Below are 19,384 nucleotides of genomic sequence, written 5' to 3'. Positions count from 1 at the left end.
GCAGTTGTTATCCAGTCCAGCTTCCCTGCAGTGAGCACGAGCAGTATTACAAAATGTTTGTGAAACCAATCAGAAAAGATGTCCCTGGAGTTTCACACCTTTTTGTTAGCATAATAATGGACTGGTAAGAAATTCACTCCTTGAAAACATCAGTTTACTCTTATGCATGCCTGCTGCATTAGCACATTCCAGAAGTTATTCTGTCCTTGGCATCCTTAATTCCTACAGGAGCCCTTTCATCAGCTGTAGTCAGTCATCTTTCTGGAGCAGTAACGCCAAAACAGTGACGTTTCATCAGCATTACAGATTTGTTCTGGCATCAGATTTTCAAATCAATGATGACCCTAGCAAACCTGTCAGTAAGTTTCTCTGCTGCTTCACGATCAGCAGATGGTTCATTACAAATCTTCAGGCCCGGCGCGGTGGCTCAAGCCCATAATCCCAGCACTTTGTGAGGCCGAGGCAGGTGGATCACGAGGTCAAGAGATCGAGACCATCCTGGCCAACATGGTGAAACCCCGTCTCTACTAAAAAAATACAAAAGTTAGCTGGGCATGGTGGCGCTCACCTGTAGGCCCAGCTACTCGGGAGGCTGAGGCAGGAAAATTGCTTGAACCCAGAAGGCAGAGGTTGCAGTGAGCCGAGATCAAGCCACTGCACTCCAGTCTGGTGACAGAGTGAGACTCTGTCTCAAAAAAAAAAAAAAATTTTTTTTAATTGAATAAGCCCAGCATGGTCGCTCATGCCTGTATTCCCAGTACTTCGGGAGAATGAGGTGGGAGGACTGCTTGAGCTCAGAGGTTTGAGACCAGCCTGGACAACATAGCGAGACCTGGTCAACTAAAAACTTTTTAAAAATCAGCCAGGCATGGTGGCATGTGCCTGTACTCCCATCTGCTCAGGAGGCTGAGGTAAGAGGATCACTTAAGCTCAGGAGACCAAGGCTGCAGTGACCTATAATCACACATGCACTCCAGCCTGGATGACAGAGTGAGATCCTGCCTCAATAAATAAATAAATAATAAAAATTTAATGCCATGTCTCTTCCTATAATTCTGCAACCAGCCTGTTTTTAAATTCAAAGTTACCTTCAATTTTCAGTTCATCATGCTTGATCTTTCTTTTTAGAGATGGGGTCTCACTATGTTGTCCAGGCTAGTACTGCTTGGGTTCACGTGATCCTCCCACCTCAGCCTCCTGAGCAGACGGGATTACAGGCCTGAGCCACTGTGCCCAGCCTCAATCTTTCTGCTAATGACTAGCATACCATTAAGTGGCATGTGCTCATTGTGATGTTGATGGATCTACTCTTTCAAGATCTAATCAAGACCATTTTCAGCTTTATGCAGTGCTTTTCTATTTTTCATTAACTTCTGTCCATCACTTTCAACATAGAACTTTAATAGTTTTTCCTTCTGTGTTTTTCAGGTCATATACAGTGCTCATTCTAACACCATACTCTTCTGTAAAGACACTTCAGACATCACTGTCCAGTTTTTCCAACAACGTGACTTTCTTTGCTAGCAATGCTTCCCCTGTTTATTGTTTCACCCACAGGGATATCTGCAGGTCTTTTTGACAATTCCAATAACATCTTTACGCCAGAGGCAGAAAATAAACAAAAAAACAAAATGAGTGATGCACAGACGTCTTGGTCCTATCTTGGGGCATCATGGGGAACCTGCCATTGACACATATGGTATGCACACATGCCATCTTATTAGAGGGCACACTTGCATGGGGGAATCTGAGCATATACAGAAAAGATGTATCTCAGCTGAAAAGCACTGGGAGGATTTTTTTTCCCTTTGAGGGACACTGAATAAACTGTTGTGTACCTGCATTCTGACTGCAACTCATCACATGAGGTCGGGTGTGGAATTACTTACAGAGTCATTTCAGCATTCAAAACGTTTCAGATTTTGGAGCATTTCAAATTTCGGATTTTCAGATTAAAGATGTTCAACCTGGCTGGCTGGGTGTTGTGGCTCATGGCTGTAAGCCCAGCACTTTGGGAGGCCAATCACCTGAGGTCAGGAGTTCAAGACCAGTCTGACCAACACGGAGAAACCCTGTCTCTCCTAAAAATACTAAATTAGCCAGGCGTGGTAGTGCATGCCTGTAATCCCAGCTACTTGGGAGGCAGAGGCAGGAGAATTGCTTGAATCCAGGAGACAGTGGTTGTGGTGAGCTGAGATTGCACTCCAACCTAGGCAACAAGAGCAGAACTCCAGCTCAAAAATAAATAAATAGATAATCTTGACCAAACAACTCATTCAGGACTGTCACCAGCGTGTGGTTTTGTTTTTTGTTTTTTGTTTTTCGTTTTTTTTTGGAAAAATTCAGTCCCACATAAATTTCTATTATAGCTCCTGATAACTCCTCCCTAAAAGTCTTCTTACCTAAACAACTTCATATAATTTTGAGAAATAATAACATACATTTTTCAACCATTTAACAAAAACACACCTTCTTTTTTTTTTTTCCAAAATAAAGTTTAAGTCCCCAGGAAAAGGGGGAAAAAAGGCAAATGCTGTCTAGGTCTTTAGTCTTCCTAAAAGACTTCTTAAATATCTGTGGAAAATTCTAGCTTCTCTTTTTTTCTGAGACAAGGACTCACTCAGTTGCCCAGGCTGGAGTACTGTGCCATGATCATGGCTCACTGCAGCCTTGACCTCCCAGGCTCCAGAAATCCTCTCATCTCAGCCTCCTAGGAAGCTGGGACCACAGGCACATACCACCACACATAGCTGATTTTTGTTATTTTTTTGTAGAGATAAGGTTTCACCGTGTTGCCCAAGCTGGTCCTGAACTCCTGGGCTCCAGCAATCCTCACCTCAGTCTCCCAAAGTACTGGAGCCACTGCCCCCAGCCTGTTTTCTCTTTTCTATTTTTATTCTATTTATGCACTTAAATACCTTTACCTTTCACCAGTAAAATGTACTAATCTTTGATTTGGACATGTTACATAAAATTAAGCAGAAGTTCTTCTCCTAAGGCGAAAGGCACCAAAGGGAATGTTCTCTTTTAGATCGTAAATTTGTAGCCATAAGCCATAGGTCTTTTTGAAATTGTTTTCAGTAGATGTATGGGGATTTCTCAGTATATATCTATTTATTTTAACACGCCAGAATCTATTTTAATAAAAACTATACAATGAAAGCCTATACATAGTAAATATATACACAAATAAAAACTGGTTATACAAGTCTCACAAGGGAAATAGCTTTATCATTTTATTCGTACCTTTCTTTTTTTTTTTTTTAAGAAGCCAGTACAGCCAGGCAGTGGGAACATTTTGGGAGGCTAGGATGGGAGGACCACTTGAGCCCAAGAGTTTAAGACCAGCCTGGGTAACACAGGGAGAGCCCCCCATTCTCTAGAAAAAAATTTAAAAATTAGCCAGGCATGGTGGTACACACTTGTAGTCCCAGCCTCAGGAGGCTGATATGGCAGGACTGCTTGAGCCTGGGAGGCTAAAACTGCAGTAAGCCTAAATCACACCACTGTACTCCAGCCTGAGTGACAGTGCAAGACCAAGTCTTAATTAAAAATAAAAAAAAAAGAAAGAAAAGGAAAAAAATAAATAAAGCCAGTACAACAAAATTCCAGTGCCTTTTTTTTTTTTTTTGAGACAGAGTCTCACTTTGCAGCCCAAGCTGGAGTATAGCAGAGTCATCTTGGCTCACTGCAACCTCTGCCTCCTGGTCCTGGTTCAAGCAATTCTTCTGCCTCAGCCTCCATGGTAGCTGGGATTACAGCCACCATGCCCAGCTAATTTTTGTATTTTCAGTAGAGATGGGGTTTCACCATGTTGGCCAAGCTGGTCTCAAACTGACCTCAAATAATCTGCCTGCCTTGGTCTTCCAAAGTGCTGGTGTTATAGGTGTTATAGGCATAAGCCACCATCCCCCGGTCAATTGAATGATTTTTAAAAGATGTATTAGCTCTATTAAACATTGATAGAAAAATGACCAGTTTAAAGGTTTTTCTCAGTAACAATGACCAAATATTTATGGACTTATTGATGTTCATCTGTAATTATTTTACTATAATCAGTTAAGTCCACATACATGGTAAACTTTGTCAGCTTCTTTACTAGCCGAATAAAAATTCATATAACCTAACTTGTGAGATTAGTGTTTATATCATTTAAGGTGCAACAAAAGAGCCACATTTGAAACGTGAAATGCTCATAAACACTGATTTCACCCCCCCCTTTTTTTTTTTTTTTTTTTTTTACTATTACTGAAGGCAAGAAGCTTCCCATTTTATTTGATGGGAATTTCTCCTTGTTGCCTTTGTCACAACATCGTCCTGTGCTTGCTAGTAAGCATTATTTTCTCTAAGACCAATTATGATGTATGAGTTATCAAAATAGTATATTCATTCAAAAATTTTATTCAATTTCTTCTTCTTCTCAGTAATTGCACATTACTCAGCAACTTCCTTTTCTGTCACACAATTTAAAATATTGCCAGCTGCACCAAATTTAAGTCACATACAAGGTTATAAGTGAAGAAAAGGCATTTGGCTAGATTCAGGAGTCCTGAATCCTGACCTCAATCTGCTTTACCTGTTCGCCCCTCCACCAGCCCTCCACACACACCTCCTTGAGGTCCCTGGGAAGAGTATCAGCAGGCCAAGCAGCTACTGTTACCACAAGGCTTTTGTTACAAACCTCTATGAATTAGGCTGGTCCACACAGAAGACTCGCCAGGTGTAGAATCTGTATCGCTCAGATCTCCTCTGCTGCCTTTCCCTCTCATAAGCCTATGCTCCAATCTCAGCTAATGGTGTAGAATGGCCAGTTGAGCAAGGTAGGAAGGAAAATTAAGCCGGTAGAAATATTCAGCTCAGAAACTCATTTAGCTAACAAAACTAAAAAATCAAAAAGAAAAAAGGAAACACAAATAGGACTGTAACAGCTGAAGAGGAGGAGGCAAGGTATTCTAATCAAGGCCAGAGAACAGAAAATTAATAGAATAAACTCCTGTTTATGGTAAGATTATGGGTAGAGAAACCAAAATACCTTAATGTAAGACATAAAGCACATAAGCAATCAGTATTCAGAAACAAAGAGGACAACTTAATGGAAATTCTAAAAGAAGGGCATAAGCATAATGCTGAAGATTGAAGGCTAGGTAATAAAGAGAGACCCCCATCTCTACAAAAAATAAAAATATGCCAAGCGAGATGGCTCACGCAACACCTGTAATCCTAGCACTTTGGGAGGCCGAGGTGGGCGGATCACCTGAGGTCAGGAGTCCGAGACCAGCCTGGCCCACATGGAGAAACCCAACTCTACTTTTTATTAAAAAACAAAAACAAAAAAACAAAAAAATAAAAATATTAGCCAGGCACCATGGAGTGTACCCGTAGTCACAAGCTACTTGGGAGGCTAAGGCAGGAGGATCACTTGAGCCCAGGAGTTAGGAGGCTGCAGTGAGCTAGAATCATGTCACTGCACTCCAAGCCTGAGTGACAGAGTGTGACCCTGTCGTAAAGAAAAAAGATTAGCTGGGCATGGTGGCTCACGCCTGTAATAATCCCAGCACTTTGGGAGGCACAGGAGGTCGGGTCACCTGAGGTCGGGTATTCAAGACCAGCCTGATCAACATGGAGAAACCCATCTCTACTAAAAATACAAAATTAGCTGGGTATGGTGGCGCATGCCTGTAATCTCAGCTACTCAGGAGGCTGAGGCAGGACAATCACTTGAACTCGGGAAGCAGAGGTTGAGGCGAGCCAAGACTGTGCCACTGCACTCCAGCTTGGGCAACAAAAGCGAAACTCCATCTCAAAATCAAAAAAAGAAAAAGAAAGAAAGGAAGATTAAAGGGCGTAAAATTTTGAATTCCAATCCCAAGTCTACCACACTGTAGCTAAGTGATTATGAATGAAATCTATAATCTACCTAAATCTGTTTCCCCACTTGTAAAACAGATGTTAACAGATGTTTTCTGCCACACACTGAGGCTCAGCCTGTAATCCCAGCACTTTGGGAGACTGAGGTAGGAGGACCACTTGAGGCTGAGGGTTCAAGATCAGCTTGGGCTACATAGCAAGACCTCATCTCTACCAAAAACAAAAGAAAACAAAAATTAGCCAGGCATGATAAAACATGCTGTAGTGTAGTCCCAGATACTCCAGAGGTTGGGGCAGGAGGATCACTTGATCCCAGGAGTTTTGAGTTTACAGTGTGCTATGATCGTGCTCCTACATTCCAGCTAGGATGACAGAGCCAGACCCTGTCTTTAAAAAACAAAAAAAACATGCTTCCACTGACTGGAAGGAAAAGGAGTAGCCAAATAAAAGTTCACAAATACCCACACAATGAGAACAATAGAAAAAGTGAAAAACAAGAGATCATCAAACTGAACATGTGCATGTCTCAATTTAATTCAACATTTGCCTCATCTACATACAATGTATACTTACTTCAAAAATTTGTATCAACTAGGGGCGGTGCATGATGGCTCACACCTGTAATCCCAGCAATTTGGGAGGCGGAGATGGGTGGATCACTTGAAGTCGGGAGTTTGAGACCAGCCTAGCCAATATGGTAAAACCCCATCTCTACCAAAAATATAAAAAGCTAGTGGGCTGTGGTAGTGGCATGTGCCTATAATCCCAGCTACTCCAAAGGCTGGGGCAGGAGAATCACTGAACCTAGGAGGCAGAGGTTTCAGAGAGCCGAGATGGGGCCACGGTACTCCAGCCAGGGCAACAGAGCCAGACTCTGTCTCAAAATAAAAAGAAAGCTATTTAGACAATTTTTGTATATACTCATCATTCTAAACGTATAAGGAGCCTGGTGCTATATTAAATCAGATACGAATTATCTACAACACAATTCGTATCTGATTTAATATAGTAACAGACTAACAAATTTGTCTTTGTAGTAAATTTGCATTTTCACATATAGATTTTTCTTTTACCAAGTAGGATACAGTCTGTAGATCCCTTTAGTTTCTCTTTCCCTTTACACGGTTAGTTGAGAAAAGGTAAAAGCATGCCTTTACTTTCTGCAAAACTCTAAAAAAATCACCTACTAAGAGAAGTATACATAATAATCATTTATTGATAATGATAAAATGATTCAAATTGTATGAAAAATAAGCTAATCATGAGATCAAACAACAGTAACAGACTACCTAGTATTATAAATAAAAATAATAATGCTCTCGTCTGGTGGAGTGGCTTGAGCCTGTAAGTAATCCCAACATTTTGGGAGGTTGAGGTGGGAGGACTGCTTGAGTCCAGGAGTTTGAGACCAGCCTGGGCAGAATAATGAGACCTCCATCTCTATATTTCTTTTTAGTTAATTTTTAAAAACCAGGTTTTCCAATGATAGCAACTATGGAAAATAATACTGGTGTTTACAACATCTTCTAAATTCAAAAAGAAAGTCTTGTCCAGGCACGGTGGCTCATGCCTGCAACCCCAACACTTTGGGAGACCAAGGTGGGTGAATCACTTGAGGTTAGGAGTTCAAGACCAACCTGGCCAACATGGTGAAACACCATCTCTACTAAAAATACAAAAATTAGCTGGGCGTGGTGGCTCACGGCTGTAATCCCAGCTGCTCAGGAGGCTGAGGCAGGAGAATCACTTGAATGGCAGAGGTGGCAGTAAGCCGAGATCACACCACTGAACTCCAGCCTGGGCGACAGAGTAAGACTCCTTTCCCCGCAAAAAAACAACAAAAACCAGAAAGTCTTGATGTGTATCATCTTTAACAGAGGCAAAAAACAAAACAAAACAAAACAAAACAAAACAAAAACTACCTAATTTCAAAGAGCAACTGAAGCAAGTTAACTAAAAAGTATGCTTCTGGGCTAGGCACAGTGGCTCCCACCTGTAGTCTCAGAAATTTGGTAGGCCGAGGAGGGATGATGTTTGAGTTCAAGAGTTCGAAACCAGCCTGGGCAACATGGTGAAACCCTGTCTCTACAAAAAACCTGGGTGTGGTGATATGCACTTATACTCCCAGCTACTCGGCAGGGCTGAGGTGGGAAGATCCCTAGAGCCCAGGAAGCAAGGTTGCAGTGAGCTGAGATCATGTCACTGCACTCCAGTCTGGGCAAGAGATGCCGTCTCAAAAATAAAAAAATTAGAAAAAAGTAAACAACTTCACTTCTAGAAGAGTACAGTTCTATATTTTCTTACCTGAGAAGTTACATAACTATTTCAGATTTTTCTAATATTAAAATATCATACTATTCTTTCTATGGATAATAGGAAAGTATATACAATGAGGGAAACCCTAATTGCTTTAACAAGATAACTAAATGTTTTCCAATTGAGTAATTTCTTTTGCTTTTTTTTAGGACGGAGTCTTGCTCTGTTATCCAGGCTGGAGTACAGCGGCACAATATTAGCTCACTGTAAACTCTGCCTCCCAGGATCAAGTGATTCTCCTGCCTCAGCTCCCAAGTAGCTAAGACTACAGGCGCTCACCACCACACCAGGCTAATTTTTGTATTTTTAGTAGAGACAGGTTTTACCATGTTTGCCAAGCTGGTCTTGAACTCCTGACCTCAGGGTATCTGCCTGCCTTGGCCTCCCAAACTGCTGGGATTACAAGTGTGAGCAACCTTTTTTTGTTTTTTTTTTTTTTAAAGAATATAAAAAATTAATTTAACCACTGGATGGAGGTCACATTCATTCTTTTTTTTTTTTTTTTTGAGCAACTGTTTTTTAATATCCACCTCTACCTTCCCACATTTCTAAATAAGAGAATGTGTAAGTTTTCTAGAAAGTATAAAATGTGCCATGCAAATATAAGATGGTGATACCATTAATAGATCTGCTGGTATTTTCTGCTTTCTATGTCAAGTTTTAAAGAGTTAATTATCCACCTAAATTTTTGCACATTTCAAAATTCTTTTGAGACAACTGTATGTTTCTAAATAATCCCCTTCAAGCTTTGTAAAACACCTTGATGAACTTTTCTTTTTTCCTCAGACAGGGTCTTGCTCTGTCCCTGAGGCTGGAGTACAGTGATGCAATCAGGACTCACCGCATCCTTGACCTCCTGAGCTCTGCATCCTCAACCTCCTGAGCTGAAGCGATCCTCCCACCTCAGTCTTCTGAGTAGCTGGGACTACAGGTGCACAGAACCACACACAGCTAATTTTTTATTTTATGCGAAGACAAGGTTTCCATTGCCCAGGCCTGTCTCGACTTCTTGGGCTCAAGCAATTCCTTTGCCTCAGCCTTCCAATGTGCTGGAATTACATGCATGAGCCACCGCACCTGACTTGTGATGGACTAACTTTTATTGATTTAGAAGTTATAAGAAATGCTGCTTTACTTCATCTGGCATAGTTAGAATAGTTTTTAATACAATTGAAAGGCACAACTGAATAGAATTTGTTTTTTCTCTTTAGCCTCTGGAGAACATTTAAAGTCTAAAAAGTTCCTTTATACTGGTCTAGGCTCATGCCTGTAATCCCAGACCCCGTCTCTATTTTTTCTTTAAATTTAAATATATATAGAGAGAGAAGAAATTTTAAAATAGATGTGTCTGAAGCATATTAATTTCTCATCTCCCAATACCAAATTTGAAACATTAGTCTACACCACTAGTAACAGCCATCTTTTTCTTTTAGAAAACCGTCTGACTTCTCCTCTTACAACAAATTCACTTCACACAAGACTAAATCCTTCTATTACCCTCAATTATAAGAATTTCATTATAGTATAAAGACTCAACAAATACTAGTTTTACAATGTAAAATTCACAGGCTTGCACAATAATGAATGCAGGAAATGATTAAGCAATATGCTAAAAGAATCTACAACTCTCTTTAACAAACATTAGATTAAAATATGAAACAAAGGAATAAAAACAAGACCAAAAATCATTAAAACATGCCAATCATTACTACACAGCTTTCCTAACTCGCCCTTCACAATCCATTAAGCAAAGGATTCTCAATCTAATTGTCACCTACCCCATAAGATAGTTTCATCCTTAAGACATCATTTGTAACAGACCAAATCTAACCAATTCGAAAATAAAAAAAAACCCAAGAGTAACAAAGAAATTTAAACAAACGCTTTAAAAACGGTATATTTAATTTAGCACCACCAAAAAACAAAACATAAGCTGGGCGGGGTGGCTCATGCCTGTAATCTTAGCACTTTGGGAGGCCAAGGCAGGAGGAAGCTAAGAAGTTTGAGACCAGCCTGGCTAAAAGGGTGAAATCCCGTATTTACTAAAACTACAAAAAAATTAGCTGGGCATGGTGGTGCCCGCCTGTAATACTAGCTACTAGGGAGGCCGAGGCAGAAGAATCACTTGAACCTGGGAGGCAGAGGTTGCAGTGAGCCATGATCATGCCACCACACTCCAGCCTGGGTGACAGAGCAAGACTTCATCTCAAAATAAAAGAAAAAAAGAGGGGCCGGGCGCAGCGGCTCACACCTGTAATCCCAGCACTTTGGGAGGCTGAGGCAGGTGGATCACGAGGTCAAGAGATCGAGATCATCCTGGTCAACAGATCGAGATCATCCTGGTCAACATGGTGAAACCCCGTCTCTACTAAAAATACAAAAAATTAGCTGGGCATGGTAGTGCGTGCCCGTAATCCCAGTACTCGGGAGGCTGAGGCAGGAGAAGTGCCTGAACCCAGGAGGCGGAGGTTGCGGTGAGCCGAGATCGTGCCATTGCACTCCAGCCTGGGTAACAAGAGCGAAACTCCATCTCAAAAAAAAAAAAAAGAAAAAGAAAAAAAGAAAACATATGCCATAAATTGTATGACTTGTCAGATGTCTGGGTTTTATAAAATGCAAACAAAAAATGTAATCTTAAATTTCAAATATATTGCTAGTGAGATTCCTCACACTACCTAAATTCTCACTATTCAATCTCAGAAATGGAATAGATTCATTCAAAACACCTGTGATAGGGCAATATAGAGCAAAGGCATCCTTCTCTATACAAACTCCTGTCATTTACTATCCAAAATTCAGGAATAATATAGATTTAAACAGTATGATATACCACATTATCTGAACTTAATATTTGAACCCTCATCATAAAAGGCAGAAATTTAGATTTGGATAGGAAAGTAAATGTGTGCCGTTACATAACCCCAACAAATAACAATTTTAGTAACTGATAGAAAAGATGTTTAAGAAAGCTTTTCTTGGCCAGGTGTGGTGGCTCACACCTGTGATCCCAGCACTTTGGGAGCCTGAGGCAGGCAGATTGTCTGAGGTCAGGAGTTCAAGACCAGCCTGGCTAACACAGTAAAACTCCATCTCTACTAAAAATACAAAAACTAGCCAGGCATGCTGGTGTGTGCCTGTAGTCCCAGCTACTCGGGAAAGCTGAAGCAGAAGAACCACTTGAAACCTGGGAGGCAGCGGTGCAGCGAGTCGAGTCAAGATTGCATGACTGCACTCCAGCAGCCTGGGCAACACAGTAAGACTTCATTTCAAAAAAGAAAGAAAGCTTTTCCTGAGAATTCTATTTCATTCCATTACTATGCTCATTAGTCTCCTCACAAGGTATCCTGTGTTTAGCTTTTGTTACAGTATATCTGCTTATGCGTTCATCTGTACTTGTTCTCAAATGCGGAATATGATGAGACAAAAAAAATTTGCAAAGCATGTATTGATAAGTATATCCATAATATATACAGAACTCTTACAATTCAACAATGAAAAGATAATAACCCAATTTTTAAAATGGGCAAGGGATCTGAATATATCTCCAAAAGCATATGCAAAGATGTTCAACATTATTAGGAAAATGCAAATCAAAACCACAATGAAATAAACCTGTCTTTTAAAAAATTTTTTGTATTTTTTTTTTCAAACATGACTTCATACTCACTAGAGTATCTAGTATATAATCAAAGTAGACAATAACAAGTGTTGGAGTGGATGTGGAATAATGGAACTCTCATATACTGCTGCTGGTAATGTAAAATAACTGCAACCACTTTAGGATATAATTTGGCAGTTCCTACAAAATAAAACAAAGTTACCACATGACCCAGTAATTCCATCTTAGGTACATACTCAAGAGAACTAAAAACAAATGTCCACATAAAAACTTGTATGCAAATATTCATAAGCATCATCCATAATAGCCTGCAAGTATAAACAACCCAAATGTTCATCAACTGATTAATGGATAAACAAAATGTGTTATGTCCATACAGTGAAGTATTATTTAGCCATAAAAGAAACAAAGTGCTAATAATGGTACAACATGGATGAACCTTAAAAGCATTATGCTAAGTGAAACCAGCCAAACATAAAAAGCCATACATTGTATGACTCCGATTACATGCAATGTCCAGAATAAACAAACCCACAGAAACAGAAGTAGATTAGTAACTGCCAAGAGCTGGGTCATAGGAGGAATGGAATGTGGGACTGCCTATGGATATGGGGTTTCTTTTTTAGGAAATGAAAATATTCTGAGGGTGGGTGCGGTGGCGCACACCTGTAATCCGAGGACTTTGGGAGACTGAGGCAGGAGGATCACTTGAGCCCAGGACTTCAAGACCAGCCTGAGCAACATGGCAAGACCTCATCACTGAAAAAAATAAAAATATTCTGGAATTGGACAGTGATGATATATACACAACCTAGTATTCGGATAAAAAAATTATAATTCACATACCATAACAATTTTTTTTATTTTTTTGTTTATTTGAATTATAATTATATTGAAAGTGAAAAAAAAATTCAAGGCATGGACCACTGTACTCAGGATTCCTGCCGAATACAAGAATGGTCAATAAAATGAGCTAATGGTTTATACTGGATTTCCAAAACAACATTCAAGTGTATGGAATAGTAAAAAGAACTTAAAAATAAACACAGACTAGAAGATAATTTATACAGTAGTGATGTTAAGTTTTTCATTTGCAACTATGAAAAATAACAGCTTTGCTTATTTGCATCTATCCAATATCACAAACTGAGATTCCATACAACAGATGGACAGACTTAAAGGAAATACGAATCAAGAGAGAGGTTCAGCCAGGCGCGGTGGCTCAAGCCTGTAATCCCAGCACTTTGGGAGGCCGAGGCGGGTGGATCACGAGGTCAAGAGATCAAGACCATCCTGGTCAACGTGGTGAAACCCCGTCCCTACTAAAAATACAAAAAAGTAGCTGGGCATGGTGGCACATGCCTGTAATCCTAGCTACTCAGGAGGTTGAGGCAGGAAAATTGCCTGAACCCAGGAGGCGGAGGTTGCGGTGAGCTGAGATCGCGCCATTGCACTCCAGCCTGGGTAACAAGAGTGAAACTCCGTCTCAAAAAAAAAAAAAAAAAGAGAGAGAGAGGTTCAGAGTCACATGGAAACAAATCAAATCCCTCTGCTGAGCATTCCAAGCTAGTGTGCAAACCAGGGAAGAAAACCTATCCATTATTTAATATACACCTTAATCTGCCACACTTCACAGTAAATAACGCTTTCCAATATACCAAATCCAACTTCCAAGGATGGAAATTTATCAATCCTAAAGGTATTCCAAAAACAGATTTGTAAAAGCATTGGAAGGTATGGCCTCCAAATGAGCTTGCTTAGAAAATAATACTTCTGTGGATAATATTGTCCTGTAAAAGTGGTTTAAAAAGGAATCTGTGTCATTTTTGTAGAGTTCCACAATGAAATTCTTAGCTAAAGGAAACATTCCTCCCCTGAGCTAAGGAAAGACATGTATTACAAACTGCAAGTTGCCTAACAAAAAGTCTCCACTTTCTAACCTGCATTAGAAAATCCTACAACCTACCTTTGCAAACCTATCATGTGTATGTCTCTTACACTAATCACGAACTACTATTTAAACTGACAACACTGCTGTCCTTTTTTGCTCATGCCATTTCTCATGAATGAAATGCTGTTTCCTTACTCATCAGAATTAAGCAAAAATCTACCACCTTATTCATGAAATCTTCCACCATCATCTCAGGAGAGATTTCTTTCACGTCTAACACCCCTAGCACCATGATATGTCACACTATGTCATGCACAATAACTGAATATATTACATTTTCTCTAAAGTTGAAAAGTTCCTGAAGGTTGGGGAAGCTTTCCCAGTAACTTTGTCCACACTGCCTGGTAAAAGACAGATGCTTATTTAAATGAAGTAAACACCAAACTGCGCTTCATCCTCAAGACAGCATCAAGTGATTAGGCAGGTACTCTGAAGGGGCAAGTTCCAACAAGCAGGTGGCTAACACCTATAATCCTAGTACTTTGGGAGGCTGAGACAGGAGGATACCTTGAGGCCAGGAGTTTGAGACCAGCCTAGACAACACAGTCAAATCCTGTCTCTACAAAGAAATTTAACTAAAAATAAAAGTGGCATCAAATAACCAATTATCACTACATAAGAAATTCCAGGTCATCCTGTGTAGTCCCATAAGACTAAAAATATGGCATTATTCAAACACTTCCTAGAACTGCTCCAGCTACAAGCACATTTGAGGAAATTAGGGCAATCTGAAATAACTTTCTGAAAGTCAAAGAGACTCATCTGCTGTCCTATATTTAGCCAAGCTAGAGCTAAGCTGAAATCACCACAACCTTGCCCACATTAGGAAGAGCTTCTTGAAAATAAGGCAAGGGCAAAGTACACCGGAGCAATAGGTTACATCATATCAGGCGCTACATCATATCAGGCACAGAGAGAGCCTAGATCTTCCTGGAATCTAGACCGATCATCTTAGTCTCAGAGGACTCCTTAATAATCACCTGGTAACCAAATATCCATCTTGATCACAGTCACTGTCTGAACCCAGGACTAACTCCAATTTAACTAAACCTAATCATTTAAGCACCAACTTCACCACCCCTGCTGCTGCCGCCGCCACCGCCACCACCACCACCGCCACCACTGCCACCACCACCACCTGCTCTCCAAAAAACTATTAACAGACGGCAGAATTCGATTTTAGAAATGACTAAGAATTAATTTTTAATCCAAAGTTCTGTAAATTAAATACTTTTCAGAAACCAAATGACCCAAAAGTATTAAGACAATCAGTCAAGAGAATCAAATAGGTTAACTGTTTAAAACCAAACCCATTAAATGAGGAATTATTACATCTGGAAGTATAAACAAGTTACCTTTTGAAAGGTATATGGATCACTGCCAGTTCTTATAAAAAGTTCTTAACACTACAATTAATTTACTTAGAATGCTCCTCTTAAAGAACAAAATTACACATAATAAAAGAGAAAACATGAGGCTCCACTGATTTTGGTTGGGAGACTACGAATATAAGTTACTGCTGAGATTAAAACATTGCTCTGCACTCTGGACTCTATATAATCTTCTGAACTTTACTACCTTATAAAGTGGAAATTTGGAGTTTAAAGTATGCTTTAAGAAATTTGATCATCAGATTAAAATCTGCCTTTAAAAAGTGAACCCAAATTTTGATATTCCACTGAGATATTTACAGAAATAATTTATCAGTCATAATGTTAAAAATCAAAAAGACAGCCAGGCACAGTGGCTCACGCCTGTAATCTGACACTTTGGGAGGCCCAGGTGGGAGGATCGCCAGCTCAGGAGTTCGAGATCAGCCTGGCCAAAATGGTGAAACCCAGTCTCTACTACAAATATAAAAATTAGCCAGGCATGGTCGCACACACCTGTAGTCCCAGCTACTTGGGAAGCTGAGGCAGAAGAATCGCCTGAACCCGGGAGGCAGAGGTTGCAGTGAGCAGAGATCACGCTACTGCACTCCAGCATGAGTGACAGAGCGCCGTCTCAAAAAAATAAAAAAATAAAAACAAAGACACATCTTGTCAAGCAGCAGTAACTAACCACTAACTAGCAAAGACTGATAAAATGGGGTCCTGAGGCAGGAGGTCAATATTAAAAGCAAACAATTAGAATGAGATACACAACTAATTAAAACCATCTAAACTATAGCAACATGAACTTAGAAAATTCACAGGATAGGACACTGTAAATTTCAAAAGCTTTAAAAGACGAAAAAGCTCTGCTGAAAAAGCCAATCACGAAGAAACGCAAAACATACAAGAACTAAAAATTCTTCAAAACAATTCCGGCATTTTGTGTTAACCCACAATTCTAAAAACCCATTAATTTCAAGCTTCTCAAAACCTGCTATATGCTCTCTTCTACGATGGTCCGAAATAACATGTAATTCAAAAAGTACTTAAACTGACGTAACATTTTAGTAAATGTATAATAGGTTTGAAAGAATGAAACAAGCGGAGATAGAGCAGAGTACAGGATAACCGATAGCCAAAAGACTGTTTTCTGGAGGGCAGCACTGGTCTTGGATTGGCAGGAGGGGAATTTTAAAATATACTCATGAGACGAATTATACCAAAAAACTGACTCATGCCTTTATTATTTGCACAAGCATATGTGTGAAAATGTACTTTTAACCTTTGGACAACCAAAGTGATATCAGATACCTTAAAGCATTGTTGCCTGTATAATTATGCTGTTACAGTCTAAATCCTTAACAAAACTCACGTTATACATTTTCGTAATGAAAAGCTGCAGAAATGGAAAGGCTTATATTCTTTAAGTAAAGGTTATTTGATTTTTCACTTGTTTAAAGTTTCAGTTTTGCTTTTTAATCTATTATCAAAAACATCTCTTGTGGGACATTGTAAAGGGCAGACCCTCCTGTCAAGCCAGAAGGCTTAAACACAAAGACACTGAGCTAACCAAGTGCTGTAATTCTTCCAAACTGAGCCTCTCCACACCCCCTCCACCCTTCCCCCCAACAGATATGTCTATTAAATCAGTGTCTGTTCTCCCCCTCGCACAACAAAGAGAACTTCTCACCGCATGAAATTGCCGCTGAATGGACACCAGAAAGCAGGATTTGCATAATTCCTTCCAACGAAACCCTGTCGGGAAGGAGGGGATGAGGGGCCCAAGCGAACGGATAGAATCTCATAGGTTCTGCCGGGGAAGACCTGGTTCCCAAGAATATTGCCCTGGGGGAAAAGGGGCTGGAATTCTGTGCCTCCCCGAGGACTGGGCGTGGGGGACAGAGGACGACGAGAGGGCATCTCCCCACACACCAGCAGCACCGAAGCAAAGACCGGGAAGTAACAATGCTGGAGGACAGGAGAGTCAGACACAAGGATGGACTGGGGCTAGGGGGCGGCGGGCGGAGCGGAGACACCACACGGGCCACTTACTTTTTGGAGGGGGGTTAAATATATGAGTTAAGCCCTTATGGTCCCGCCGGCCGCCGCACAGAGGGAAACGGGACCTTGGGAGAGAAAAACAGACAAAACACACAGTGTGAGAGGCGCAGCTCGGCCGCCCGGCCCCTCCCGGAGCGCCCCAGTCCGCGCTCCCTCCGGCCCGCAGGGAAAAGCCGCCCGCGGGCGGCCCAAGGTCCGGGAGGCTGGGGGCGGACAGGGCAACGGGAGAGGCTGCGGCTCCGGCCAATCCCCGGGAGGGAACGAGAACGACCCCCGCCGGGGCGCCTCGTTCGGACCCGGTCCCACCCCCTCCTCCCCGCCGCACGACACCGAACACAAATACGCACACACCGACCCGTGCGTCGAGGATTAACTCCCCGGCCGCCGCCGCCCGCAGAGGAAGTGCAGCCGCTGCCCCCCGCGGCCATGACACCCCACTCGGCTCGGTCAGGCGCACCCGGGGACTGTGACAGCTCTGGCTCCCTCCGCCCCCATCTCCACCTCACGCTTCGCACACGCCCGAGCGCCGGGCGCCCGCCTGCCGCCCGCCGCGCGTGCACGCAGAGCTAGGGGCGCGCCCCGCGCGTGGGGGAGGGGTGTCGCGGGAGGAGGACGGGGGCGGCCGGAGCGCGGGTGGGGGCTGAGCACGCCCGCGCCCCTGGCGCCACCCTCAGTGCAGAGGCAGCGCCGCGGGGCGAGTCGCCACAATAAGCCCGTAGCGGCGCCAGGGCGCCGGGCCCGGAGCGGGAGCGGGATCGGGAGCAGGAGCTGGGGTGGGAGCTGGGAGGAGGGAGCGAGTGGGCGGGGAGGAGGAGCGGGAGGGGGAGGAACACGCGCTCCCGCCGAGAGCCCGCCCCGGGGAGGCGCGCGGAGGGGAGGGGCCGGCGCGCGCTCGGCAGAGCGGGGCAGCCCGCCTGGAGGTCGCGCGCGCTCGCACTCCGGGGGGTGGGGGAGGGGGACGCTCCAGCCCAAGAGGGCGGGCGGGCCGGAGCAGCAATTGCCACTTCCCCGGCTCCCTCCCTGGTCCGGGGCGGCCAGCGGAGGGGTGGCCTGAGGGCCCGCGGCGGCCGGCGGAGGGTCTCACCTACACAGTGAATGAGCTTGTGGCGCCACGAATCCAGTTCTTGCCGAAAGCCGCGTCTCTCAACGGAGCATTGCTGCCGCCTACACACCCTCGCCATCTTCTGCCGCCCGCCCGGCCCTGCCTCCGCCGCGGCCCCGCGCACGCCCAGCCGCGTCGCCCGGGGCCGCGCACGCACCCGCGGCCCGGGCGTCGCGCCTCCCGCCGGGGGCGGTGCGGGGGCAGGGCCGGCCTCACCTCGCCGTGGCCCCGGCGTGGCCCCGGGGCGGCCTGGGCCCGCGCGCCCGCCCCGCGCGCCCGCCCCGCGCGCCGCGCGCCGCCCACCGCCCGCCGGGCTGCCGTCCCGCAGTCCTACTCCCCTACTCCGCGGCGGCCGTCGTCTCTGGCCGCCCGGGACGGCGCCTTCCCACGGCCGAAGCTCGGCCCCGCCGGCCCCGCGCCGCCCTCGCACACTCCCCCAAGGCCACGGCTGCCTCCGCCCTCCCCGGGGCTTTTTGTTTTTTACGCCAGGCCCATTTATCACTTCCAACCTGCCTATCGCTTGGCACCAACTGTTGCAAATTCCGTAGTAACTGCTGCTCTGAACTTCTCGGTCGAAACTGCTCCTCCCCAGAGCCTGCTTAAGAAGCTGAAATAAGGATAAATGCCCGGATGCCGGTGGAGGCACTGAGCTCTAAGTTTTTCAAAGGTGAAAGGGATACACGTTATTAAGTCATTCGGAGACCGCCAACATTGGGAAACGCAGTAAAAAGTGGAAATCAAGCGTTTTAAATTAAAAAAATATATAGGTTTCTACTAGCAAGACTGCTCGTAGGCGAAATTCTCAAGGAATTTCGGAATATTGCGCCCAAGTGAGAATGATTTTAATATTTCAAAAAAACAGACTTAATTGGGAATACTTAAAGCAGGCTATTGGAAGTGCTTTAATTTCAGGTTTCAGCAAAGGGCTGAAAGAGAAATATTTTCGATGACCAAACCTCTTGGAATAATTGAATCACACTGCACAGAGCACTATCTGTGTCATTTAAACGTAATGCCGGTGTTAATTTGTGACTGTTACCTCGAAGAGAACGAGAAGAGAGAAGAAAGGGGAACGAAAGGAGACAGGGAAAAGA

At 43.3% G+C, this 19,384-nt stretch overlaps 1 protein-coding gene across 16 annotated transcripts in view; it reads right to left on the bottom strand.

Annotated features, from left to right (window-relative positions):
• Positions 1 to 18,399, bottom strand: part of LCOR (ligand dependent nuclear receptor corepressor) — a 163,779-nt gene extending 145,380 nt beyond the window's left edge. For 3 of the 16 annotated variants that reach the window (XM_074382690.1, XM_074382692.1, XM_074382691.1), the window contains exons 1-2: positions 18,273 to 18,361; positions 17,180 to 17,253 (exon numbers count right to left, since the gene is read on the bottom strand). Coding sequence is in view for 7 of the 16 variants with exons in the window: in XM_074382684.1 (XP_074238785.1) it covers positions 16,818 to 16,932 (115 nt within the window). In the remaining 9 variants the exon portion in view is untranslated. The other 13 variants (XM_074382697.1, XM_074382698.1, XM_039465269.2 and 10 more) reach the window with 9 other exon arrangements.
• Between the last annotated feature and the right edge of the window lie 985 nt (positions 18,400 to 19,384).

The sequence above is a fragment of the Saimiri boliviensis genome, chromosome 12 (genome assembly GCF_048565385.1).
Source record: "Saimiri boliviensis isolate mSaiBol1 chromosome 12, mSaiBol1.pri, whole genome shotgun sequence".
In the NCBI taxonomy this organism is placed as follows: domain Eukaryota; kingdom Metazoa; phylum Chordata; class Mammalia; order Primates; family Cebidae; genus Saimiri; species Saimiri boliviensis.
This window is presented reverse-complemented; position numbering and strand designations above follow the sequence as displayed.